This window comes from Aotus nancymaae, unplaced genomic scaffold (assembly GCF_030222135.1).
Source record: "Aotus nancymaae isolate 86718 unplaced genomic scaffold, 86718_ANA_hifiasm-v0.15.2.pri h1tg000062l, whole genome shotgun sequence".
In the NCBI taxonomy this organism is placed as follows: domain Eukaryota; kingdom Metazoa; phylum Chordata; class Mammalia; order Primates; family Aotidae; genus Aotus; species Aotus nancymaae.
In genome coordinates, this window is record NW_026988476.1 from 34,782,127 (window position 1) to 34,809,566 (window position 27,440).

Here is a 27,440-nt window from a genome sequence, read left to right on the forward strand (position 1 = left end):
CTCAGTGTCTGGCACACACACACAGCCCCTGGCTCTATGAAATTGTTACCATTGCAGCCGCCGGCAAACTGCGAGGTGAGGCTGCTGGCTTAGGGGAGAGTTATGAAGGAACGCAAGGAGGAAGCCAGCCGGCAGGATCGTTTGCAGAAAGACCTTCTCCTGACAACCTCCCCAGCTGATTCTTTTGTTAGTTCTCCCTCACCCAGGGTGATTGATTGATTGATTGATTGCGGGGAAAAAGGACGCCCTGGGAGTTATTCCGAAATAAACTTTACAATTAAATTTTAGTGATCTCCGTATGTGCACAGCATCACATTTTGGAGCTTTTAATGTGATTGGATTAATTCTAATTTACCCGCCTGCACCTGGAAGACTCTCCTGGAACCCTCGGCTCTGTGGCTCATTTTTCCGGACCCCCTTGATTGTTTATTTGCTTATTTAAATATTTTGTTTTATTGTATTTTATTTAACACAGGGTCTTGCTCTGTTGCCCAGGCTGGAATGCAGTGGCTCAATCTTGGGTCACTGCAACCTAAAAGGCCGGGGCTCAAGGGATTCTCCTGCATCACCCTCTTCAGTAGCTGAGACAAGAGGCATGCACCACCACGCCCGCTAATTATTTTTATTTTTATTTATTTATTGTTTAAGTAGAGGCGAGGTTTCCTCATGCTGGCCAGGCTGGACTCTGGTGATCCTTCTGCCTCAAGCCTCCCAAAGTGCTGGGATTACAGTCCTAAACCACCGCGCCTGGCCCGGCTCCCCTTTTAGAAAAGTTGACTTTCCCGCAGACCTTGGCCATCAGCCCTCTCCTTGCTCTCAGGGGTTCTACCTCCTACTCCCCAAACCTCCAAACTCCTCACAAGCGCCAGGGTGGCCAAGTGCGACCGGGGGCGGCGGGTAAGAAGGACCCCGGTTAGCGACAGGGGGCGCCAGCGCTCGCATTCGGCCGCTTCACGTCAGCAGCACGGCGTCCTGCAGGGGGCGCCCAAAAGCCGCGTGCCCAGCGCGGGAAAGCGAGTCAGGTCCCGCGCGCTCCCCGCCCCACGCGCGTGACCAGAGCGCGCTGGCCCGGCCCTCCCGGGGCGGTTGTGGTCGCTATATATACGGTGGGGCGGCCGGCGGTCCATTCGGTTTCGGGCGTTACCATCGTCCGTGCGCACCGCTCCGCGTCCAGGTGAGTCTCCCATCGGCAGAGACGCAGAAGTGCCGGCCTTCGGTTGGCTTGAGGAGCGCGGTGGACCGTTTGGCGCCCACCAGGGCGATCGATATTTTGGGTTTTTAATTTTTAGATTTGGCAATTCTACGCTGAAGTCGTCATGGGCTTTTTCCAATTCCTGAAGAAAAACAAGGAAGTAAGTTTTTAAAACAATTGAAAATCTGACTAAAGTTTTAACTTTAAAGATGAAAAGGTGGCACAGATTTTGAAGAAAGTATAAAATAAATATAGCCTTTTCGTTGTGCTTCAAATGTTCAATGTTGAAATGTCCGAATGTGTCTCCTCCACCTGTTACCTGTTAGCTCGTTCCCTTGGTGGTGTTCATGACTCTGGCGGCCAGTGGAGCCTCATCTTTCGCTGTGTATTCTCTTCGGAAAACCGATGTGATGTAAGTAGGTCTCAAGTTATGAAAACGTTTTTGCAGTGTTTGGTTTACCTTTAGTTTATGAAATTAATTTTTTCCCATGGATAAGAATGCCAAATTGTGAACTGGGAGTCAGGGTTAAAAAGCATCTTTTATCAGAAAAATCTTATGATATTGTATACCAGTGGGTCAGAAAATATAAATTAGAAAAATAAATTTTAAGAAAATAAAAACAAAAAATTAAAAAAACATGATATTAATAAAATTAGTTTATTTCTTGTCTTTATTATTTTACCCATTAGCTCTTCACTCTCTGGCAGTGAAGTAAAGCTTGATTTTTAAAATTTTTTTAAGTTTTGAAATGCAAAGTTCTTCAGTGGTTTCGGGGGATATGTATCATAAAACAATCATTTTAATTAAAATTTTAAATTTTAGCATATTGGATTTTTACTAGTGTGGTAGAATTGGTAGATTCAGTTGTCTTCGATGAACCTAATCTCAACTTTGGATAGAAGAAAGTAAAAACCAAAAGCATGTATCCTGGAATATGAGGAAAAAATAAACTTGAAACCGATGGAGGCTGGTGCAGGGCTGGAGAGGGCGGTCCTCTAATCTCTGGCAGAGGGGCTCAGAGCCCTGGAGTTCACCCCCTGCAGAGTTCAATCTTAGCCTCTCTGTCCCTCCCACAGACTGAGATAAGAACATTGTTCCACGTCCTTAGCTTGGCACTTCCACTCCTATGGTTATTTGGTTTGTGGGATCCTTCCACAGTGTATCCCAATCAAGAGAATACAGACCTCCTACCCTGTAGAGGATTTGATCCTTAATGTTTGAGCCACACCATGAAACTCGCTTAGAGAATTTTCCATCAATTTTAGTTACTACTGATGGTTCCTGATCATTAGCAGACGAATGCCTAAGTATGAAATTTGTTTTGTCTCTGGGACGTTTATAGACTGAGTACTAGTGTTGGTTTAAATTCACATGTTTTAATATTTAATTGGCTTTGTATTAATTTTAGCATTGATCGAAAAGGAAATCCAGAACCTTGGGAAACTGTGGACCCTACTGTACCTCAAAAGGTATTGTTAAATTAAAAACAAATTATTTCAATTTTGCCCAAACCTTAGCACCTTTGTCAGCAAAATAGATTTAATACCTTACCCTTGTTCCGTAACTTAGATAAATTGTACCTTCATTGAGTAATTAAAATGAGGAAATTTTAAGAGCCTACTGTATGTCAGGAGCATTGTCCAGCCACTCATGAGGAGCAGACACATTTTTTTGAACTTATGGCCCACATAATACCTGGCAAACTTAAAAATCTGGATACCCATCAGGTGTGGTGGCTCACACCTGTAATGTCAACAATTTGAGAGGCCAAAGTGGATCACTTGAAGTCAGGAATTCAAGACCAGCTTGGCCAACATAGTGAAACCCCATCTTGACTAAAAATACAAAAATTAGCCAGGCATAGTGGCATGCACCTGAATCCCAGCTACTAGAGAGGCTGAGGCATGAGAATTGCTTGAACCTGGAAGGCGAAGGTGGAGATGGAGGCTTCAGTGAGCTGCGAATGTGCCACTGCACTCCAGTCTGGGCAACACAGCAAGACTGTGTTTAAAAAAAAAAAAAAAAAAATCTGGGCCGGGCGTGGTGGCTCACGCCTGTAATCCAAGCACTTTGGAGGCCAAGGCGGGCAAATCACCTGAGGTCGGGAGTAAAAGACCAGACAGACCAACATGGTGAAACCCCGTCTTTAAAAATAATAATAAAAATAATAATTTTAAAAAATCTGTATACTGCTAAGTGCAAGTAGGGCACATATGTTTGATCTTTCTCTCTGATTCTATAACCCTTAGGAACCCAAGGGCTTTTAAAAAAGATGAACTGATAGAAACCAGCTCATATTACTATTTTGTGCATGTTTTAGAGATGGAAAGAGGTAGTTCTTTGACTACAAACACAGTGGTGGTGCTTTTTCCAAAGGGGAGTGTGGACGAATTCTAAAGTAGGACATGCATATGAAAGGTTTTTTTTTTTTTTTTTTTTTTTTTTTGAGATAGAGTCTCGCTCTGTTGCCTAGACTGGAGTGCAGTGGTGCAATCTCAGCTCATTGCAACCTCCGCCTCCCAGGTTCAAGCGATTCTTCTGCCTTAGCCTCCCCAGTAGCTGGGACTACAGGCTCATACCACCATGCCTGGCTAATTTTTTTTGTATTTTTAGTAGAGATGAAGTTTTATCATGTTAGCCAGGCTGGTCTGGAGCTTCTGACCTCATGATCTGCCCACCTCAGCCTCCCAAAGTGCTGGGATTACAGGCGTGAGTCACTGTGCCTAGCTGAAAGGCAAATTTTTAACAAGACTTTTTTTTCCCCTTTTTCCCTTCAGCTTGTAACAATCAACCAAGAATGGAAGCCCATTGAAGAGTTGCAGAAGGTCCGAAGCGCGACCAAATGAGCAGTCCGCACCTCTTTGTTTTGAAGAGTACTCTATAAATCTAGTGGAAACATTTCGCACAAACTAGATTCTAGACACCAGTGTGCGGAAGTGCTTCTGCTACATTTTTAGGGTTTCTCTACATTTTTTGGACTCCGGATAAGGAATTAAAGGAGTGCAGCAATAACTGCATTGTCCAAAAGTTAGTGCTTATTTTCTTTTAAGTTTGAATCTTGCATATTGAAATTTTATGTTTATGATACATGAATGTTTTTCTTAAAATTTATAAAGCTTTGTGAATTAGATGGTCAGCAATGCCATTTGTGCAAGATTTCTCACAGAGTAGATACATATTTAAATGGAAGAGAAAATATTTTGATGGGAGAAAAATGCACTTGAACCATGATATTTCATCTTTTAATTAATATCCAGTACAGATTTCTGTGTAAGCTTTTTTTTTCTAAGTTTGTTCATTCACTACTAGTTTATTGAGACCTGTTTGCAGTATAGGTAACAAAATCAAAATTTGGTGGGCTATGAATAAAAGATGGTAAAGGAGATGAGGTTGGAGACTTGTGTGAAGATTGACTTGGAGGAAGTGCTGGGATCCTGGAGGTGAACTGGAATGCAAGGCATACGGAGATTGGCCCTAAAGATGCCAAGCCACACTGTGATGCTCCTGTGGGGACTGGGGAGGGGAAGATGGGGAGCCTTCCTTGCCAGCACGCTTCAGAGTTTGGGGCCACTCTTCCCTCTGGCCAATGGTAACCTGAAGGCTGAAGATACACTTATATCCAACATGCCCCTCAACTCCCCAGACTGTCCTTAAAAATGAGATAAGAAAGTTGCTTTTTTAATTTTTTGACTTTTTTAAAATGGAGATACAATTCACATGCCATAGTATTCACCCATTTAAACTGCACAATTCAGTGGTTTTTAGCATATTCCCAAAGTTGTGCAACAATGTCCATCTAATCCCAGAACATTTTCCTCACCCGAGAAAGAACGCTGTACCATTAGCAGTCATTTCCCTAGTCCCAACTCCTCTGCTCCCAGCCCCAGGGAAATGCTAATAAACCATCTCTATGGATTTACCTATTCTGGACATCTAATGTAAATGGAATCATGTAATACGTGACCTTTGGGTTTGACTCCTTTAACTTGGTATAGTGTTTTGTTTTTTGTTTTTTTGAGATGGAGTCCACCCTGTCACCCAGGGTGGAGTACAAAGGTGCAATCCCAGCTCACTGCAACCTCCGCCTCCTGGGTTCAAGTGATTATCCTGCCTCAGCCTCCCAAGTTGCTGGGATTACAGAGGCACGCCACCATGCCCAGCTACTTTTTTTTTTTTTTGTATTTTAGTAGAAATGGGGTTTCATCATGTTGCCCAGGCTGGTCTTGAACTCCTGAGCTCAGGCAATCCACCCGCCTCAGCCTCTCAAAGTGCTAGTATTACAGATGTGGGCCACTATGCCCAACCTAACTTTGTACAGTGTTTTTAAGAGTCATCCATTTTGTACCATGTCTATATTATCAGTATTTCATTACTTTTTCTGGCAGTACTGTTTCGTTGTAAGGATGCACGATTTTCAAGCTGATGGACATTTGGGTTGTTTCTGTTTTCTGGCTACTATGAATAATGCTGCTATGAACCGCCATGTACAAATTTTTGTGTGGCCATGTTTTTGGTTTTCCTAAGTAGGCACCTAGGTTCGTTAACTTTTTTTTTTTTTTTTTTTTTTTTTTTTTGAGACAGGGTCTTGCTCTGTCACCCAGGCTAGACAGGCTGGAGTACAGTGGCAGGATCTCAACTAACTGCAACCTCTGCCTCCTGGGCTGAAGCAGTTCTCATGCCTCAGCCTCCCTAGTAGCTGGGATTACAGGCATGTTTCACCACACCAGGCTAATTTTTGTATTTTTAGTAGAGGCAGGGTTTCAACATGTTGGCTAGGCTGGTCTTGAACTCTTGACCTCAAGTGACCCACTTGCCTGATCACTTGAGGAAAGGAGTGATCCCTTTCCTCCCCTTTGGATCATGGCTGACACCCCTATAACAAAAGACAGGTATAGAAAAAGCATAGCAAACTTAGTTTTACTTGACATGGAAGCCTTCAGAATGAAGACCCAAAGATACAGGGAAAACTATTCACTTTTATGCTTATATTCAATGAAATGTAGATGTAGGAATATGATAGGACAAAAAGGGTGTGGTCCTAATGCTATTAGAATAGACTGTGTGGGGAAGTTCACCAAGGCCTATCTGTAGCATTTCCTCCTGCCCGGTGTAGGGGTAGGATCCCTCAGGAATGAGTGTCATAATTTCTTTATGGCCAGCTGTTACATAGAAAGGTGGGGAAAAGTTAAGAGCAATGTATTTAGGTTTTATGCCTGGCTTTCAGGAAAAGGGATTCTGGCTTCTATGACCCACCTTGGAGAAAAGGGATTCTAGTTTCTATGGCTCACCTGGGGAAGAATCAGAGGTAAGAGGCAGGAAGGCAGAGAAACTGCTTCTGTGGCCTTCATTTGGGGTATTATTTTTTTGGCTCCAGCATTACCTTCACAGCAATAAAAAATAACTAGGTTTTGCCAGGAATTTCGCAACTCTTTGAGAAGATTAAAGCAAGACTGCTGCCAACTTCTGTTGCTTCCTTATCACCTCAGATCATCTCAGATGAAAGTCTCTGATAGTTGATCTCAAGGAATTACATGTAGCAGTTGGGAAGCACATTTTTATTTGCTTAAGCTTCTAAAGTCGAATATAATATTTACACATATAAAAACGAACAGCCTAGTGATAGTTGGCCAACTAAGAGAGCAAAGTATAGAGTGTTTTTCAAGGGATGACCGTGGCTTTCAACTTTAAAACAGAAACCTGATTGAAATGTGATGGTGTGAACATGGCAATGGGCAGTACCATTCTGCAGGTTTGGGAGGGAGAGAGGTCAAAAGCAATGTTGATGCTTAAATTTCAAAAAATTTGGGTTTTGTTGTCGTTGTGTTCTTAGCATTTCCCTCAAGCATTTTCTTGTGAAATTTTTCAAATATGCAGGGACATTGAAAGATGGATACTCATACTTCTTATCAACTAACATTGCCATATTAGCTGTCTCTGTAGATGTATGCTTTTTTAAAATTAACTCGTTGAGGCCAGGAACAGTGGCTCATGCCTGTACTTCCAACACTTTGGGAGGCTAAGGCAGGCAGATGGCTTGAGTCCAGGAGTTCAAGACCGGCATGGGCAACATGGTGAATCCCCATCTCCACTAAAAATGCAGAAGTTAGCCAGGTGTGGTGGCACACGCCTGTGGTCCCAGCTGCTTGGGAGGCTGAGGTGGGAGGATCACCTGAGCCTGGGAGGTCAAGGCTGCCATGAGTCTTGATCTTGTGCCACTGCACTCCAGCCTGGGCAACCCAAGGGAGACGCTGTCTCGAAAAACAAAATGTTGAAAACAAGTTACAGACATAAGGCTTTTTTCCTAAAAATTTAAGCATAGAATGCCATTATCATCCCTAAGAAAATTAGCATTCATTCAATAATATCACCTATCATAAATATAGTGATATCATAAATATCAGCTTTTTTTCTCTAGTTGTCTCAAAAATATCCTTTATATCTGTATTTTTAATTCTAGAATCATCCAATCCAGGGTTTATTTGCTGCATTTGTCTAAGTTGTACTGTGTGCTTGACTGACTTGTCATGGAAACAACTCCAAAGCAGCTTTTATAGAACTGCTGTCTCTACAGTTAACAAGAACATTATCCGGATAACATTCTCTTACATGCAGACTTTGCAATTTTTTATTTACAATCTAAGAATGATGAATTTTCCTGTAGTTAATCTATAAGAGCTTGTACAATTGATGAGCTGTGTGCTAGATGCTATGCTGGCCTCGAGGCTCTGATAGCTTAGGAAAGGGAGACATGTATAAACAGCATGAGAGCAACACCGGGACAATAAAGCAAGAACAGGAGAGGCACAAGGTCTGAAGGAAAGCTTCCCAAAGAAGGTGAATCCCTGAAAGTCTATTTGGGCTGATTTCTTGGGAAAAAAAAAAAAGATCATTACGAGTCAGCAAGGCAATTGAAGTAGAGGCATGTTTTTATGGAGACAGAGGCACCTAAAGTAGCATGATATCTCTTGGAAACTTGGAATAGTTTAATACAGGGGATTTTTTTTTTTTTTTTTTTTTGAGATGGTCTCACTCTCGTTGCCCAGGCTGGAGTGCAGTGGTGCAATTATAGCTCAGTGCAACCTCCACCTCCCCAGCTCAAGTGATCCTCCTACCTCAGCCTCCTGAGTAGCTGGGACTACAGACTAGAGACTGAGTTTCGCCATGTTGGCCAGGCTGGTCTTGAACTCTTGGCCTTTGAAATTGCTGGGATTACAGGCATAAGCCATCCTACCTGACCAATGCAGGGAATTTTTAACATTAACAGAGATAGAGAAAAGGAAGTAGGTAGAATGTGTAGGACGCTTGTACTTACTATCTTGCAGGTACAAAGGAACCAGAAAAAGGTTTTAAGTTGAGGGAGGAGGTAATAGTCTACTGTCAGGGGTGTCCAATCTTTTGGCTTCCCTGGGCCACATTGGAAGAAGAATGGTCTGGGGCCACACATAAAATACACGAACAAAATCACACACACACAAAAAACCCTCAGTGTTTTAAGAAAGTTTAAGAATTTGTGTTGGGCCACATTCGAAGCTGTCTTGGGCTGCATGTGGCCGAGGGGCTCAGGTTGGACAAGCTTGGTCTACTCAGTGGGGAGCTGGCAACAGCAACTGGAGGCAGATGATGTGCACTGGAAGGAGCTTTGGTTGGAGGCCAGAGACCAGTTGATGCCATGGTCCTGAGGTCAGTGATGAGGGCCATGACTAACCAAAGCCATGGTGGAGGGGACAGAAGAAAGGTTGCACTTGCAAGCATTTGGGGAGAAATAAATGACAGAACCTCATTAAATGAAGACTCACTGGATGCAGCTTGGGCTGTTCCCAATGCCTCCCAGATTTCTCCCTTGCAAGGCTGGGTGGTGATGATGCCAACACAGAAATACAGGAGAAAATGTGGAATGTGGGGAGGAGGGGATAAAGAAGAAAACCAGTTAGGCTTTGGAATTGTTCGCTGGAGAGCCCAGAGAGCCATCTAGGTGCTACACCTGGAAACAGGTTAAAGAGTGGTAAAACCAGGGGCATGAACGAGATTGCCCAGGGAGGGCTTCTAGAGTGAAACAAAGATTGAAATGAAGACTCTTAAGAGGCAGGCAGAGAAAGAGGGTCCATCTATGATGGAGATTGAGGAGAAAAGGACAGGGAAGGAGGAGGAGAACCTGGAAAGACAGTTGTGGAGGAGCCCAGAGGAGAAGGAGTGCTCTTCCCTGTCAGGAAGGTGCTGCTGTTTGCAATGAAACCAAAGCCCAGGGTCCTTTCAGTTTTATGGTGTTAAGCCTTAAGCAAACATCTGTAATTCTCTTTTACATACAAATCAAATATGAAGCTTTCCGAGCAAAAAAGTTAAAATCGCATTCCATATCACTAGAAATGAGCGAGAGCTCATCATTTTTCATTTTATTGAAGAAATTATTTTACGTTTTAGTTGAAACTGTGGTAGAGAATGAAATTACAGGCTCAGAAATCAGGCTGCTCTGTCACTTACTACTTTGCTTTGGAAAGGCCTCAGGTTCCTCATCTATAAAACTGGGCCAGTTCATACCTGCTTATGTTAGTTGTAAAGATTACTTGTAGTAAATAATAGCTATAAAGTACCTAAAGTTGTGCTTAACATAGACTAGCTGTTCAGTAAGTATTCTCTTCTTCCTTTAAAAAAAGATTATCCCTGTAATAACAGCACCTTGGGAGGCCAAGATAGGAAGATCGCTTGAGTCCAGCAGTTTGAGACCAGCCTGGGCAACATGGTGAAACCCTGTCTCTACAAAAAATACAAGAATAAACTGGGTGTGGTGATGCATGCCTGTGGTGCTATTCAAGAGGCTGAGGAGGTGAGAGGATTGCTTAAACCCAGGAAGTGGAGGTTGCAGTGAGCCGAGATTGCACCACTGCACTGCAGTTTGAGTGACTAAGCAAGAGCCTGTCTGAAAAAAAGGAGATTATCACTCTAAAACTGCTGATGTGTTTAGGATTACATTCCATGAGTGGGAGCATTGCCTGTTTCAAACCCATGCATACCCAGCTCTGTTTGAAATCTATGCATAGCCAGTGACTCCTGGCCCACCTTTGGTTCACAACGCCCCAATTACAAACCTTTTGGAGAGAGTGCACACACAGCTGTAGGTAAATACATCCCATATTCACTCTCACCTACATAGATACCTAGCTTAAAATAAGAACCCCTGCACACATACACATACAGATGATCTCACATCCAGAAAAGATATAGCAAAAACATACATATCTTCTTAGAAATAAGGCCCAGCATGGTGGTTTACATCAGTAATCCCAGCGCTTTGGGAGGCAGAAGTGGGTGGATCACTGGATCCCAGGAGTTCGAGACCAGCCTGTCCAACATAGGGAAACCCAGTCTCTAACAAAAATACCAAAAACTAGCTGGGCGTGATGGTGTATACCTGTGATCCCAGCTGCTCGGGAGGCTGAAAATTGTTTGAACCCAGGAGATGGAGATTGCAGTGAGCCGAGATTGTACCACTGCACTCCAACCTGGCTGATAAGTGAGACTGTGTCTCAAAAACTAAATAAATGGCTCACGCCTGTAATCCCAGCACTTTGGGAGGCCGAGGCAGGTGGATCACAAGGTCAAGAGATCCGGACCATCCTGGTCAACACGGTGAAACCCCGTCTCCACTAAAAATACAAAAAATTAGCTGGGCATGGTGGCACGTGCCTGTAATCCCAGCTACTCAGGAGGCTGAGGCAGGAGAATTGCCTGAACCCAGGAGGCGGAGGTTGCGGTGAGCCAAGATCGCGCCATTGCACTCCAGCCTGGGTAACAAGAACGAAACTCCGTCTCAAAAAAAAAAAACAAAAAAAACAAAATAAATAAATGCATATTTTAGTAATCACTATATTAACACAGCACATTACATATGTTCTCACATTCAAAAGAAAAAATAAAAAAAAGTCATCATCTATGGTTTCAATAAGGAAGTGAAGTTGAGCGCATGTACCTAAGATAGCAGTAGGAATTCTCGACCTAAAGAAGGAAACTGAGGCAAAATTAACAGAGAGAATTTTACTGAGCCAAGATTGGGAACTGCAGCCCAGGACACACTTCCCAGTTGACTTGCAGAGTGCTCCCACCAGTGTTTGCTGCAGGCAGGTTTTATAGGGCAAAAGGAAACAAAAAGTGGGCTGACAAAGGTGCGGAGTGCTCCTTGGTTTATAGAAATAACACTGATTAATGATTAGCTGTACATCATTGAACTATAGGTATCCAGTGTATGGTATTTTATGGCTGCTTGGCATTAGTCTAGAGCCCACATAGCAAGTGGCTTCAAGAGGTAGTCCACTTAGCTCAAGGACGTGACTGCCATCACACACTGTCACATTTCAATGCCTCTCTGGGCCCGATAACTAAAGCATTACTCAGATAATAGTTTATTTTCTTTCTCGGAATGAAATTAGTTTTTCTGGTATGATTGTCCCTTATAATATCTTTTTCCCATGCTTAGAAAATCGCCTCAGATAATTGCATCATTTTCTCTCTAGAAACTAAAACTGTTATTTTTGTTTTAATCTTAGTCATGTTTTACTACATCATTTGTCTGTGTGCACACGACTTAGATTTAAGATGAAAATTAGAGTAAAATCAAGGAAAATCCCAAACAGTATATAATTCTCGCAGACATGTTAAAACCAACTTGCTCATTCACCTGGTGAATATATAATAAGATATTTTACCACATATATAATATATTACATGTATAATAGGCTATTGCTTATTTGGAGAGTGGGCATACTATTTTAAAAAGTAAGGCCAAGCATGGTGGCTCATGTCTGTAATCCCAGTACTTTGGGAGGCTGAAGAGGGTGGATTACAAGGTCAGGAGTTTGAGACCAACCCCGTCTCTACTAAATATACAAAAAAAAAAAAAAAATAGCCAGGTGTGGTGGCGGGCACCTGTAGTACCAGCTACTTGGGAGGCTGAGGCAGGAGAATTGCTTGAACCCAGGAGGCGGAGGTTTCAGTGAGCCGAGATTGCACCACTGTGCTCCAGTCTGGGTGACAGAGCAAGACTCCACCTCAAAAAAAAAAAAAAATTAGCAGAGCGTGGTGGTGCACGCCTGTAATCCCAGCTACTCTGGAGGCTGAGGCAGGAGAATTGCTTGAGCCCAGAAGGTGGAGGTTGCAGTGAGCCAAAATCGCACCACTACACTCTAGCCTGGGTGACAGAGCGAGACTTGGTCTCAAAAGCTAAAGCAAAAAAAACTCAACTTTTCTGTATTTACATCAAGTAATATATATGATATTTTCTTTCTTTCTTTCTTTCTTTCTTTCTTTCTTTCTTTCTTTTGTTACATCCCCACCCCGCAGCATGATGTTTCTAAAGTGTGTAATCACAAAGTTGATACTATTTCTTGGTGTATATTAAGGCTCTATTGCTGCAGGCAAGTTCACCTGACTTATAAGATCTTTGGTTATCTGAATATCCTTAACAGAAATGAAAAATGGATTTAAGAAATGAATGAATACCACAAGGCAAATGTGACCTATTGTTTGCTTGTTAATTTGGAGACAGTTTTATTGAGTCAACCACTGTATGTTTCCCACATTTTAATCATGACAGATTTTTTAAAAAGTAGTGCTGTTTGCTTTTAAAATTATTATTTTAGAAATTGTTTAAATAAAAAAATGTTTAATTAAATTAAAATAGCATTTTAATTTAATAATTAAAAATTAGTTTTAAATTGAGGTGTAGTTGAGATACAATAATATGAACCGGCCTCAATTATTCAGTTTAAGGAAGAAATTTGATAATTTTATGTCCCCATGAAATAGTCATGCAAAACTAGCTATAGAACATTTCTATCACTCCAGAAAGTTCTGTTGTGGTACCATGCACTTTTAAAATTAAAAGCCACCAAAGTGTACGCTTTAAAAGGATAAATTTTATATGAATGGTGTCTCCTCCCCACACACACACACAAAAGAATTTGCCTCACATTTACTTGCTGTGTCACTTGCAGAAATAATGGAGGCTAGCATAATTTTTTTATATCATATGAAGTACCCGACTGTTCTGTGCAGGAAACTCGAGAGGAGAGAAGAAAAGACACACACACAATACCTTTAAGGCTAAACAAGCTTTATCCCATGTAAATGACAGTGCGGATGCAAGAAGCAAATGATATAATAATAAGCAAATTGCAATGGGAAGGGGAGAAAGGAAAATATATTTACACTCACCAGACTATGGTGGATTCACCACCAGACTGAGAGGCAATAGCCTGGGCTCCGGAGCCGGCCACCTGTCTGTGTACAGACGAGGAGCGGTCTCACGGAGCTTCGGCGGAGTCTGGAACCCTAGCTCTTTTTGTAACAAGTTGTTTGGCATGAGGTCCAGTCACCTTCATGACTGGGACAAAAAGGTCAACTTATTTCTCCGATTGCCTATTGTTTTTCAATAACTAACATATACAAATGGACTGAAATAGAGATTTTTTCCAAAACAGCACCGGGTAAATGCCGCAAGGGGCTCACACAACCTGTTCCGGACTTGGTGACCATTGCGTGTGTCCATGTTCAATTGAATTCAAATTTAATATTTAACTTTTCCGCCACACTGACCCCAAATATAACATTCAATTTACTTTTTTCTAAAACAGAAAATTGGGAGCTCCTGAACACTGTAAGAAATACAGCTGCCGGGCGTGGTGGCTCACGCCTGAAATCCCAGCACTTTGGGAGGCCGAGGTAGGTGAATCACCTGAGGTCAGGCATTCAAGATCAGCCTGACCAACATGATAAAACCCCGTATCTACTAAAAATACAAAAAATTAGCTGAGTGTGGTGGCATGCACCTGTAATCCTAGCTACTCAGAGGCTAAGGCAGGAGAACTGCTGAGGCAGAGGTCACAGTAAGCTGAGATTGCACCACTGCACTCCAGCCTTGGCAACCCGATCAAAACTAGAAAAAAAAAAGGAAAGAAAAGAAAAGAAATATACACCAAGGCCAGTTGGGCCAGGGCACTGATTCGGTTTATCACTGCAGGGACAATAAATAGGCTTTTCTGGGTTCTGGGAAACAGAGAAGGACATTGAGTTTACCTAGCGTCTAAGTGATGTAAATTTATCCCCCACAGAGGAAGGGCCTAGCCTGAATGCAAGAGTTACCACAGCAACAAGACCGTCCTGGCAATAAATCTTGCCTCTCCAGGGCAAGATGCAAACGAGTGAAGCAGGAGTGTGCAGTTAACTTCACAGCTAGGTTATCACCATATGCTTCACAAACTCCTCCTCCACTGGTGAATGTCAGAGCTAACCCAGAGAGCAGGGAACCCTCCATGCCACCAAATCAAAGCCCCCCAAACCATACTAGAAATCTGGCTAACTTTCTCCCAAGAACAGCAGTTCTCAAACCTCAGCTGTGCGTCAGAATCCTGGAAGGCATGTTAAAATGTGGACTGCTGGGTCCTAACTCCAAAGTTGTTGCTTCATTGGTCTGGGCTGCGATCTAAGTATTTGGGTTCCAAACAAGTTCTCAGGTGAAGCTGACGCTCCTGATCTGGGGACCACACTTTTTAAAATCGATTTAAAAAAAAAAAAACTTTTAATTTTTTTTGGAGACAGGGCCTCACTCTGTCAGCCAGGCTGGAGTGCAGTGGCCTGATCATAGCTCACTGCAGCCTCAAACTCCTGGGCTCAAGCGATCCTCCCACCTCAGCCTCCTGAGTAGCTGGGACTACAGGCATGCACCACCATACCTAGCTAATTGTTTTAAAATATTTTTTAAAGATGGGCGTCTCACTATGTTGCCCAGGCTGGTCTTGAATTCTGGGCCTCAATCTATCCTCCAGCCTCAGCCTCCCAAAATGTTGGGATTACAGGCGTGAGCCACTGCACTTGCCTGGGACTGCACTATGAGAACCATGGTGCTAAAGCTTTCTACTCCTTGTAACATTTGGTACTTGAGAATTCTCACACAGTCAGTTGTATTTTAGGACAGTCCTAACCTGTCAGTCATAGTCATGCTATCTGGAGAGCAGGATCAAGCCAGGCATGGAAGACCCAAGGGTGGGAATGCCTGTCCCAGCTAGGCTGCTCCAGCCACTGTTCAGACATGCTCACCCAGCACCCTAACCTGAGGAGCCGTGGGATTAATCGGGTGTATAGATAGCTGCATTTGCATTTGTGAACATTGTATGGGTAGCAGAGATAACAGTTCTGACCAGCCATGTCAGAAGAGTCTGGTGATGCTTCTGCCAGCAACAATCAATCTCACATGAATTCAGTTTCACAGTGTCTCAGTGGGCCAGGACCAAGCAGACAGGTTAGCACCTGGATCCAGGCTCTGCCAATCAATCAAAAACTGTGTGACCTGCGCAAATTTCCTTACTTCTCAGAACCTCACTTTGCAAAGAACTCATTACTTTACAAGGGTAAACCTGTGGAGTAGGTCAGTATTTGGAAATGTTTTAAGTGAGATCTTTCTTGCCTGCATTTTTTCCCTCATTTTTCTTTGCCCCTCCGACTTTAAGCTGGGAACATTCCTTACTTCAGGGTGAGGGCTGAAGTTTCAAGAACAGTCTGGCTCCAAGTGGAGTTGGCCGATGGGCAGCATCAGCATTACCTGAGAGGGAGGCAGATTCTGGGACCACAGTCCACATCTCCTGAAGCTCACAGTCTACATCTCCTGAAGCTCACAGCCCACATCTCCTGAAGCTCAATCTGTCTCTGGGGATGAGGCTGAGAAATCTGTTTTAACACATAACCTCCTCAGGTTATTACACACAGGTAAGGACTGAGCAGCTCTGGCCTAGAACAAAAAAGTTTCAATGTAGAAGCTTCAGAAGCCACAGTTGACAGCATGGTCTGAAAACCAGCATGCATGTATATGTCACATGCAGTATGTTGAGAAGGGGTTTTTCTTCAGATGCCAAAGCTTAGGAAACCAAACACAGAGTTCATCTTACAAGTCATGGTGTCAGGAAGGATTTGTGTGGATGCCCTCTCTATCCCTAAAGGGAGAACAGCTGGATCAGCAGGAAGGAGAGCCGGACCAGATGGGGTGAGATTAGACCTTGGAGGACTTACAGGGTGCAGCCCCCTTCTTACCCCATCAGGCCCTGGCTTGAAAAGGTTTACTGGGTGGGTCAGACTGTCCCCCAAGAGCTTGAAGTAAGAGACAGAGTTCCAGCTTGAGGAGGAAAGAAAGGGCTGAGAAGCCATCACAGGGGCACCTGATGCCCCAATTTATGGAGGGAGTAGAGACGGAAAGGGAGTCAGTCTGGAGAAAGAACTGCACAGAAAGACAGAAGGAAGCTGAGACGGGACCACACGTGTCCAGGGCTGGCAGGATTATGAGCCAGCGGCCCTGAAAAGCCGTGAGGGCAGCTTCAGAGGCAAAGCGTGGGTGGGAACAGTCATCACCCTGTCCTGAGTAGTGAGAAACAGTGTGGCCTCTGTGACTCTGCTGGTTACTTCAGGCCTGCCTGTGATAACCTTGCCCTGCACTGATCCTGGAGAAGGTTCTATCTGGGTTTGTTCTCTGCAGACCTGTGGCCGTGGAGGAGCTGGCACTGAGGAGGGCATCCCCACAGGGCCCTCTGGCCCAGGAAGGGGCCTGGGAAGCACCTGGCTCCACTGTCCTGAGGGATTGGGCAACCTGGGTGTGTCCCAGCAGTTCCTGGAGAGCTGGCTCATTCCTTCCCTCCTCTCCAGAAACAAACTCAGACGCCCATGGTGAGGTCAGTTTCAGTTGAAGCTGCTTTGCATTAAAAAACAAAACAAAACAAAACATCTCTTTCCTCTTGATGGGAATATTTACACCGAAAAGCTTTTTGAGCATGGCTTTGATAGCTGTGTGGTCAGGAGATGCAGGTTTTTCTCTTCCTCTGCAGGACCTTGGGGAAATCACTCAACCAGCTAATGTGTGTCAGTGCTCACCGTGCACCAGGCTCCTCTGAATCCTCCCCACAGCCCTTGAGGCTCTTTCAGTAACGCTGAGAGGTGGGTACTTTGCCTGGCTGCATGGCCCTATAATCAGCAGAGCTGGGATTTGGGCCTGGGGTTTCAGGATGAAGCCAAGTGTTAGAGCATCTCTGAGATCCCTCCCAGTGCCCAAACTTCCCGCTTCTCTAGTTCGAAGTCACTGGCCATCTGGCCGTGGGACACTATGGCTTAGGCTGGCCACACTTGTTCTCATCTTGGGAGCTAGGATGTCACAGATGGCTGCATCTCGCCATGACCATGGGAAAACAACTTCACTTGCCCCGAAGCTTCCTTTACAGGGAGAATGGGGTGAGACACCACAGCAGCCACAGCAGAGGTGTGGGTCTCACCACCTGCCTATGTGTTTAAGGGCAGAGACCTTGTGTTCTCACTTTTGTATAACTGCCCCTCTACCCCATGCTGCAGCGGTAGGTGCTCCTTAAATGTTTCTGATTAAGCCCACTGACAAATTGTTTGCAAAGATACATTCCACAGTTGAGCTCTGGCACACTTACTCATGAGATTTTTAAGTATTCATTTATTCAACAAATATTTATGTATATATTTATTTATTTTGTTTCACTTTAAAAATTACTTTTCTTGAGGGAGGGCTTTCCAACAAAAACCAGAAAGCCTGCTAGACAAAGTCTATCTAAAAGGGCCCTAACACTTCGAATATTTAAATGAGCACCTACTGTCTGCCAGGCACACACCAGGTGATAAGTGGTCCAATGGTGAGCAAAACAATAGCTCCTCATGGGGTTACAGTCTTGTGGGGGAAGAAATAAACTAATCAGTGTTCCAAATGCACATAAAGTGACAGCTATGAGAAGTTGACTGAAGGAAAGTCATAGGACTACAGAGGCATAGGCAAGAGGCTTGCCTGGGCTTCAGGGAGGCATCCCTGAGTGAAGGCTTGCACATTGATCCACCCACCATCCAGTAGGGACCGCGTTCCAAAGAGAGCTTTTACTTCCTTCCTTCTTTCCTCCTTCCCTCCCTCCCACTTTCCCTCCCTCCCTCCCTTCCTTCTTTTCTTTCTTTCATTTTTTTGAGATAGGATCTCACTCTGTCTCCCAGGCTCAAGTGCAGTGGTGAGATCCTAGTTCACTGAAGTTTTGGACTCCTGGGCTCAGGCGATCATCCTGCCTCAGTCTCCTCGGTAGCTGGGACTACAGGTGCATGCCACCATGTCCAGATAATTTTTAAAAGTTTATAGTAAAGATGAGGTCTCACTATGTTGCCCAAGCTGGTCTTGAACTCCTGGCCTCAAGCAATCTGCCCGTCTCTGCCTCCCAAAGTGCTGGGATTATAGGTGTGATCCACTGCACCCGGCCCAGAGGAGCTCCTTTTCTAGTAGGTAGGTGGATCCTCTATGCAATGATATAAATTAAATAAATGCCCATTCAAACTATTTGGAGGTAACACTACACACAATTCAATTATCAAAAATAAACAAAAATATGAAACTTACCATTGACAAAGCTATAGGGAAATAGGTAAAAATCATATATTGCTAGGAGCACTGCAACTTAGTTCAACTTTTTTTGGAGGACAACCTGGCAATATGTAGCCAGAGCTTTAGATACTGCACCCTAGGGTTTCACTTCAGGGAGGAATTTCTCTCTTCTTTCTTTCCTTCCTTCCTTCCTTCCTTTCTTTTCTTTCTTTCTTTTTCTTTCTTTCTTTCTTTTTCTTTCTTCTTTTCTTCCTTCCTTCCATCCTTCCTTCCTTCTCTCTCTCTCTCTCTCTCTCTTTCGTTCGTTCTTTTTTTTGTGAGACTGAGTCTCACTTTGTCACCTAGGCTGGAATGCAGTGGTATGATCTCAGCTCACTGCAACCTCCCAGGCTCAAGCGACTCTCATGCCTCAGCCTCCTGAGTAGCTGGGTTTACAGGTGCGTGCCACCACACCTGGCTAATTTTTGTATTTTTGGTAGAGATGGGGTTAAACTATGTTAGCCAGGTTGGTCTTGAACTCCTGACCTCAAGTGATCCTCCTGCCTCGGCCTCCCAAAGTGCTGGGATTACAGGTGTGAGCCACTACACCTGGCCAGTTTGAAGAGTATTTCAAAAGAAAATGCGGTGGTATTTATAATAACAAAAATTTAAAGGAAATGAGTTAATATCCAATACAAGGGAACACTATATTATGTGAAAGTCAGTAATATATAAATACATGGATTGCAGCAGGCACTGATGGGTTGTGGTTGTTTACGCGCCTTCCTAATCACGGACATCACCTCCTGGGATGCTCACATCACTTCTATGAGGAACAGGAAGCTCCGGGCATCCAGCTGGTGAGGGCAAGAGTCCTGTGTGCCCCACATGACACCATGTTGTCAACTTCCATCTCACTGGGCCCTGAGCTGTTTGTGCTCCTGAGGGGGCTGCGGGGCATGGTGACACTCCCCAGTGGGTGAAAGAGCTGAGGTCACTGTCTGCTTTCAACACTTGTCCCTGAGTCACTGCCTGGGCCTGAGTAGGGGAAATCCAGCCCCTGCCCGCTGCAGCCACTCAGCCTGGCTTCCCTCGCTCTGGCAGATGTCACTGTTCTGAGGGCATCAAGCAGTGTGACAGTGAAGCCCCGTGCCCTCTCCTGACAGCTGCCCCTGCCCCGCAGAGCCTGCCTGCTGGGACGGGGAGGAAGGGGTTCCAGCTCCTCCTATCCATGTCTATAGCACACAAGCTGCCTGCCCAGGGTCCTCAAATCAGCTGTCTTCACTCTGACCTGCAGGTCTCAGCTCCTGTATACTGCAAGCTGGGTGCCTTCCTTCTACAGAACACACGCCCCCTTGCAAGGAAACCATGGAATTTCCCCAGCAAGGAGTCTTCTGCAACTCCAGGCCTCAGGAAGGTCACAAATGGTCAGACAAGGAGCAAATTCGAGGAGGAAGCACCAGCCCTGCCCATGTTGTCTGGGTCCCCTCCCAAGGGGACAGGAAATCGCCATAAACAGGACCCGGAGCATCCAGGGAGCGTCTGGGCTGCAGGTAGGTGTCACCTTACACACTTTACACCAGGCGCCTCCCACCTCCCCATTTAGAACCTGCAGGACCAATCACTTCGGAATCTCCAGGGCAGGACCTGGGGGCATCCATGGTTTTTAAAGCCTCCAGGTGTTTACAGTGTGCACGCAAGGTTCAAGGCCACTAACTTGAAGCCTCAAATTCTTACCCCAGATCTCTCTTTAGTTTGGGGTGTGCTACTTCCCGTCTGTGAAAATCCTGCTTGTCCTACAGGGCATATCTCAGCCGCCCCCTCTTTGGTGAAGCCTTCCTTGACTTTCCAGTTTCCTAAAGCAAAGTTAATTGCTTCCCCATCTTCATTAATTCTGGTGGGTCCGGGGCGTGCCTGGGTTCAAACCCTGCCTCCACGACTTCCTAGCTGTGCCATGGCCATGTCTCTCCACTTCTGCAAGCCTTGGTCTTCTTATCTGTAATATGAGGCTAATAATGAAAGTGCCTATATTATAGGGTTAATGCTCAGTTAAATGCAATAATCTGCTTATAACAGTGGTAGTCAGTAAATGCTAGCCATTTCTTATAACAAATTCTTTTCTGCCTTGTCTGTATTTTCACAATGCAAACTCCTTAAAAGTAGAGCTTAGGCGGGGAGCGGAGGCTCACACCTGTAATCCCAGCACTTTGGGAGGCAGAGGCAGGTGGTCACCTGAAGTCGGGAGTTCGAGACCAGCCTGACCAACATGGTGAAACCCCATCTCTACTAAAAATACAAAAATTAGCCAGGCGTAATGGCAGGCGCCTATAATCCCAGCTACTCGGAAGGCTGAAGCAGAAGAATCGCTTGAACCCAGGAGGTGGAGGTTGCAGTGAGCCGAGATCATACCATTGCACTCCAGCCTGGGTGACAGAGTGACTCCACCTCAAAAAAAAAAAAAAAATGTAGAGCATGAGTCCACCCCAGCTGCATACTCCCTGTACTCTGACTACACTGTACTCTGCATGTAGCAGTATTCAATAACTATTTGATGAATAAATGAATCGGAAAGGAATCCTTATGTGATATTAGAACTTGCTTCCCAGTTTGGCTCTGGAAAAAATGCAGAGTCCATATATTGATTTGTTTAGCAATGTTTTCCTTTATTGAGAGTTTACTATATGCTGGGCTCTGAGAATTTGAAGATAAACACACAATTGCTGTCATTGAGGAGAGTCTGCTGGAGGGCACAGATTCATGACCTTATTTTCTTTATTATGCTTGTAACATTGTCTCAAAAGTGCCACCTAGGGACAAAGGAAGAAGAGGGGAAGGGGAGGGAGGAGGGAAGTGTTAGCGCAGAGGATACAAGGAGAAGGAGTTTGCGGGGTGGAGAGGCAGGGAAGGGCATTGCAGCTGAGGGAACAGCATTGCAGGGCAAGAAAGGCTGAAGAGCTGTAATCTGAGGATGGGGTGGGATGGCGGGAGAGTGGGGTGGGGTGGCGGGAGAGTGGGGTGGGATGGCGGGAGAGCCGTGTGGGGATGGGACTGGCCAGAATGGGAGAGGTTTCGGGGCTGGACTGAGTCTGGGACTTCATCCAGCCAGCCAGGGAGGGTCTGGTCATGTTTGTGAGCTGAGAAGGTAAACACAGTGCACCTGGGCTGGATTCCTTCTCTAATGCCATCCTGGTGGCCACGCCTTACCGAGACTCAGAGTCCTGACTCAGAGCTGCTGTGCAGTCCCTTCTCCTGTCCCTGCCTGGAAGAGGCCTATCAGGTTGACCAAGCTTTGCCTCCACCTGTGGGTGAGAAGGGCAGATGGCCGAGAGTGGGTGTGAGGAGGAGGAAGACGGGATGACAATGATCCCGTGAGTTTCATTCATTGGAGGTGTAACTTTCAGGCTCAAACTAGAGGCAAAATGTGGGACAGCCCATGAGGAACAGGCAGGGCAGCAGGCGTAGCAGAAGGGGCCCCGGCTGCTGACAGGCAGGAGACTTGCCTCTTCTGTTTGTTTGAAATCCTGACTCTTGCCATTATCTGCTGTGACATCTTGGGTACTTAATGCCCCACTCCAGACCTCAGTGTCACCTTCTGTAAACTGATTGGAGTGGGCCAGGTGATCTTTCAACTCTGCAATTCCAAGGAAGAAGGAAGTTCAGGGAGCGGTGTGGATTTTGTAGATAAGGGGCCCGAGGGTGGGGCTCCCAGACAGGACAAAGTCTCTTCTGGAGGGAGCAGCAGCCTTTTCAGAGTGGGTGGGTGGCGGGGCTCACCTTCCTTTGCTGCACCTAGGCCTGGCGCAACCTCAAGCCCCCCCCAGCAGGTACTGAGGAGGTCAGGGAGCAGAGAGGAGCAGCCCCCAGGGACAGCCCCAGGAAAAGTGCTAGCGTACAGCTGCCCTAGGCCCCTCTGACCCCAATCCCAGCTGCTCTTCTCTTCCCCAGCACTGGATAGCCCACAGGAGCTAAGTCCAGGGGCAGACCCCAGGCTTCTGCCAAAGGGTAGAGGACAGCAGTGGGAGGTCAGCCAGGCTTCTGGGCCAAAAGCCCGGAGAAAAGCTGGTGGTCACAGCATGGGATACATGAGGCTGGGCAGCAGGCTCACCTCCCCTCCGCCCCCACCCACCTCCTGCTGGCCTGAGACATCCTGGAGACCCCTCAATCCCCCCATCTTAGTCACAGTCCCTGAAGTCCTCGGGTGCACAAGCATTCTATTTTAAACAATAGCTCTCTCTACCTTTATTAGCACCCAGCACCAACCTTTTGTGAATATATAAAATCAGAGTAAAAAACTCGCTATCATTTTCTTTAAAAGCAAACACTCACACATGGATTAAAAGGACCTGTTCATCATTTGCGTGGCAAACATTTACTGAACATTTACTCTGCTCAGCTCTGTGCTGGGCTCAGGAGGACCTGGGACCCAGGGTGGGAGCAGAATCCCATGGAACCGCCTAGGAGGTTCAGGGAAGACTCCCTTAGAAAGGAGAAACTTGAGCTGAGACCAGGAGGGCTGGAGAGATTTGGCCAATTGAAGGAGAGAGGCCGGCCTGAGCCGGGCCAGGAAGCAGGGACTGTGAGTAGTTTATTGTGGCTGAAGCAGGGAGTTGACAGGGAAATGTTCATTTTCCTGCACTCACACAATTGTAATGATCTGTGTCACTATTTGTAATGATCTGTGTCTGTGTCCCCTGCTAGACCTCAAGCGCCAGGAGGGGCGACAGTGTGTGTGTTCACTACTGCATTCTGGTACCCAGAAGGAGGCCTGGCACAGGGGTCCCCAACCCCCAGGCTGAGGACCGGAACCAGTCGGTAGTGGCCTGTTAGGAACTGGCTGCACAGCAGAGCCGTGGGCAAGCTGGCATTACCGCCTGAGCTCTGCCTCCTGTCAGATCAGCAGTGGCATTAGATTCTCCTAGGAGCTTGAACCCTACTGTGAACCGTGCTGTGAGGGATCCAGGTTGCACATTCCTTATGGGAATCTAATGCCTGATGATCTGAGGTGGAACAGTTTCACACTGAAACCATCCTGCCCCATCAGTGGAAAAAATGTCTTCCATGAAACTGGTCCCTGGTGCCAAAAGGGTTAGGAACCACAGTGCCAGCACATAGCAAGTGTTCAGTTAAATCGGAGTCACAGGAACAAGTAAAAGAAATAATTCTCATGTTAATGTGGGTTAGATCAGAAAGGGCTGTGAAGCCATGCTGATGAGTTTGGGCGTTACCCCAGGGCCAACAGGGAGCCACTGAAAGTTTGGAGTTTTTTCTTATAATTATTTAAAATTTCAGCAGGGTGCAGTGGCTCATGCCTATAATCCCAGCTCTTTGGGAGGCTGAGGTAGGTGGATCACTTGAGGTCAGCCAGCCTGGCCAACATGTCTACTAAAAATACAAAATTAGCCGGGCATGGCCTGTAATCCCAGCTACTGGGAGGCTGAGACATGAGAATCACTTGAACCTGGGGGGCAGATGTTGCAGTGAGCTGAGATCGGGCCACTGCACTCCAGCCTGGGCAACAGAGTGAAAAAATAATAATAATAAAAATAAAATAAATTCTTTTGTTTTTATCAAGATGGAGTCTCACTATGTTGCCCAGGCTGGTCTTGAACTCCTGAGTTCAAGCAATCCACCTGCCTGAGCCTCCCAAAGTGCTGGGATTATAGGTGTGAGAACGACGCCTGGTCCACTGAAGGTTTTAAATAGGGGAATGACACAGTCATTTTTGCCCTTTCTGAATCCCTTTTTGGCTTTGGTGGAGGACGGCTGGGATCAGAGAGTTCACTTGAGACCTAAAGTCAGCGATGTCTCTGGAGCTGAGGGGATAGCACAGATTTGAGAGTTTAAGGAGGCTTGATCCAGGGTACAGGGGGTGAGTAGATGCAAGGAGTAAGGGAGACAGAGGTGGCCAGAAGGATACCAGGCTTCTAGACCTGGCAGGTTTCCCACCGTGGTCCCCAGGACAGTGTACACGTCCACATTGTCATCCTTACCTCAGGCCATTGTTATGGTTGATTGTGGAACTCTTTATGGAACTCTTCCCCGACAAGTAGTCCAGGGCGGAAGGCCGGGGCAGGAAGGCCAAGGCGGGAAGGCCAGGGCGGGCCCTGTCCACCTTTGCAACTCTCATACCTAGCATATGAGAGTAATTGCTCAGTGACTGAGCAAAGTAACTGCTCAGTTAGTGTTTAGTAGATGAAATTCTGGTTGGCATTTGTACATACAACTTTGTTTTCAGAAGGGTGAGAGATAAACTCCTGTTTAGTAAATGCAATGTCATAGACATAGTGCACCCAAAAGAAAAACTCATTTCAGGACCAGATGTGGTTGGCTCACGCCTGTAATCCCAGCAATTTCGGAGGCCAAGGCCGGAGTATCGCTTGAAGCCAAGAGTTTGAGACTATCCTGGACAACATAGTAAGATCCCTTCTCTACAAAAAGACAAAAATACAAAGTCATTTCCATTTGTGAGCTGTGTTCAGAGTCCTGGAGGCTGGGTGGAGGCAGGGAGGGATGTGGGGAGCCCAGGGTGTGGAGGAGGCAGGCAGGGGCTCCCCCCGCCAGTCGTGAGGGTCGCTGCACAAAGGAGGCCATCCTGGTTTTGCTGCTGGCACTTGATACTCTCCCTGAGATGAGATCCGGCGCGGGGAGGGGCAGGTTTGGCAGAGGGGTAACAAGTCTCAGTGCTCATGGGACATCCAGCTGGATGTATAAACTAGTATATACATCTAGAAGCCTTAGATGTAAGTGAGAAGACAAAGGTATGTGGAGAGGAGGGCTGGGGGTGGCCTGAAGAAACAAGTGTTAAGGAGGGGCCAGGGAGCTCAGGGACACACTGGGAGGGCCACCTCAGTCCTGGGGGTCCTGTTGCCTCCTCTCCTGTGTTGTTACCCAGCAGGGTGACCAGGGGCCCAGGAGAGGTGCCAGCATTTTACTGACAGCCCAGGGCCACAGGGTTTCATTTCTGCTGACCCCGGGCAGCCCCTCCCACTCAGCAGACCCGCCCTTTCCTGGCCTGGACCGGGAGACCTGGGGCCAGCCCAGAACCCAGCCCCTGACACCTACCCTGGCAACCCTGGAGCAAAGAAGTTTCATGGTGCAATGTCCTTCCCCTTGAAGGTGTGAAGCCCTGTGAGGGCTGTAATTTCCACATTGCTCAGATAGTGGGCTTGCTCAATCATCCCCAGGGAAGAAAACAAGAGAACAGAAAGCCTAGGCATCTCTTTATCCCCCTGGGCTGCAGGGGGCCTGCATTGGGTCTGAACAGAGATAAAACAGAGGAGAACTTTGGGGATGCAACTCAGCCCGGAGCCATTTCTGGACAATGAGAATGAACAGCAGTAGTGACGTCATTCACTACATTCCGCATGTGCTTCTCTTTGCACTAGGCCTTGGAGGCATCAGGTGGTGACTCAGAGCAGTAAAACCCACGTCTTGGCTACCCCAGGAAATGAGTGGAATCTGTGGCTTGATGTTCCTGTGTTCTTGCTGACGAACCACTCACGATGTCCACATAGTGGCTCCTGCCGGGTGCTTGCGAAGGCTGGAGAAAAGAGGTCGCATTCCCACCATGCCCCCAGCATGCCTCGGCCCCTCATTCCTGTCCCTTGGCCACAGGTACCTTCCCTTTCTCTCATAAGCACAGGCCAGCCCAGCCCGCCAGGCCCCCTGCTGGGCCCCCTCCTGGAGGAGCCTCCTCTACACATAGGGCTCTCCCGTGGGGTGTTCCTTTGAGTGTGGGTTTAAGTGCACTGGTTTTGAAGCTCAAGAAGGCTAAGACCTTGCCATCCATTCATTCATTCAACAAAGGCAGGGGGAGGGGAGGCGCTTGGAGAATGGAAATTTTAGGCAGTCACAAAATATAATGAATGAAAACAAAACCAAAAAGAGGACTGAGAAAAGGCAGGTGGAAAAATACCAAAGCCCCGTTCTACCCTCTCCTGAGACCCTGCACTGGTAGATGCCCTGGAAACGGTGAACAGCTGTCCCAGGGCCTGCGCGGTAGTTCCTCCCTTTATTAATCGGTGCCCAGGTTACTTCTCAGAGGACGTTTCCATGGATTCTAACTCGATCCTCACCTGTTTCTGAGCAACCTCACCCCAGCCTCCTGCCTTGTGATAAAGATCTTTTTATTTCTTTATTTTGAGCAGTCACTTCCCCCTAAATGATTAATATGATGTTCTCACCAAGAGGCCCAGATCTAGCTGTATGTTATCTGTTTATAGTGGTTGAAAGTTTACTGTCTCTTTAACATCCCTTGCAAAATATTTTGGGAAATTTAGTTTAAATTCAATCACGGCCTGTGGAAGGCTCACACGCAAGGCTAGAGCACCATCTCCTGCTCAATCTTGAATATGAAAAAATTGAAGTTGGCTTCAGCGTCCTGTTCATACGGGTGAAAATCAGATTAAGAGTTAAAGGTGATTTAAGAGGTATAGGTCGAAGGATTTATCAGTTACACGTGTGCAGGAACACGTGTTACTGATAAAGTGCTCTTGTCAAAAATCTATAAAGAACTCTTACAATTAAATATAAAAAATTTAGCAATTGGGCTGTTAAAAAACACCAGTAGAAAGGCTGCGCGGTGGCTCACACCTGTACTCCAGCACTTTGGGAGGCCAGGGCGGGCTGATCTCCAGGTCAGGAGTTCAAGACCAGCTTGACCAAGGTGGTGAAACCTCGTCTCTACTAAAAATACAAAAATTAGCCAGGCGTGGCGGCAGACGCCTGTAATCCCAGCTACTCGGGAGGCTGAGGCAAGAGAATCAGTTGAACCCAGGAGGTGGAGGTTGCAGTGAGCAGAGATAGTGCCACTACATTCTAGCCTGAGCCACAGAGCAAAACTCCGTCTCAAGAAGAAAAAA

The 27,440-nt window shown here is 46.0% G+C and overlaps 1 protein-coding gene and 1 pseudogene across 1 annotated transcript; one reads left to right on the forward strand and one right to left on the reverse strand.

Annotated features, from left to right (window-relative positions):
* The first annotated feature begins 1,100 nt into the window (after positions 1 to 1,100).
* CUNH15orf48 (chromosome unknown C15orf48 homolog) lies at positions 1,101 to 4,578 on the forward strand. The gene is made up of 5 exons (XM_012442405.3): positions 1,101 to 1,174; positions 1,290 to 1,352; positions 1,519 to 1,604; positions 2,602 to 2,662; positions 3,971 to 4,578. Exons 2-5 carry the CDS (start codon positions 1,317 to 1,319, stop codon positions 4,037 to 4,039), a joined length of 252 nt encoding a protein of 83 aa, XP_012297828.1. The 5' UTR covers positions 1,101 to 1,174; positions 1,290 to 1,316; the 3' UTR covers positions 4,040 to 4,578.
* A 13,169-nt stretch (positions 4,579 to 17,747) lies between these two features.
* LOC135270459 (U7 small nuclear RNA) lies at positions 17,748 to 17,813 on the reverse strand (annotated as a pseudogene).
* Between the last annotated feature and the right edge of the window lie 9,627 nt (positions 17,814 to 27,440).

Coding starts and splice junctions, on each gene's coding strand:
- CUNH15orf48 (XM_012442405.3), top strand. CDS start 1,317: ATGGGCTTTTTCCAATTCCTGAAGAAAAACAAGGAA. Junction 1,353..1,518: donor TCCTGAAGAAAAACAAGGAA/GTAAGTTTTTAA, acceptor GTTACCTGTTAG/CTCGTTCCCTTGGTGGTGTT. Junction 2,663..3,970: donor ACCCTACTGTACCTCAAAAG/GTATTGTTAAAT, acceptor TTTTCCCTTCAG/CTTGTAACAATCAACCAAGA.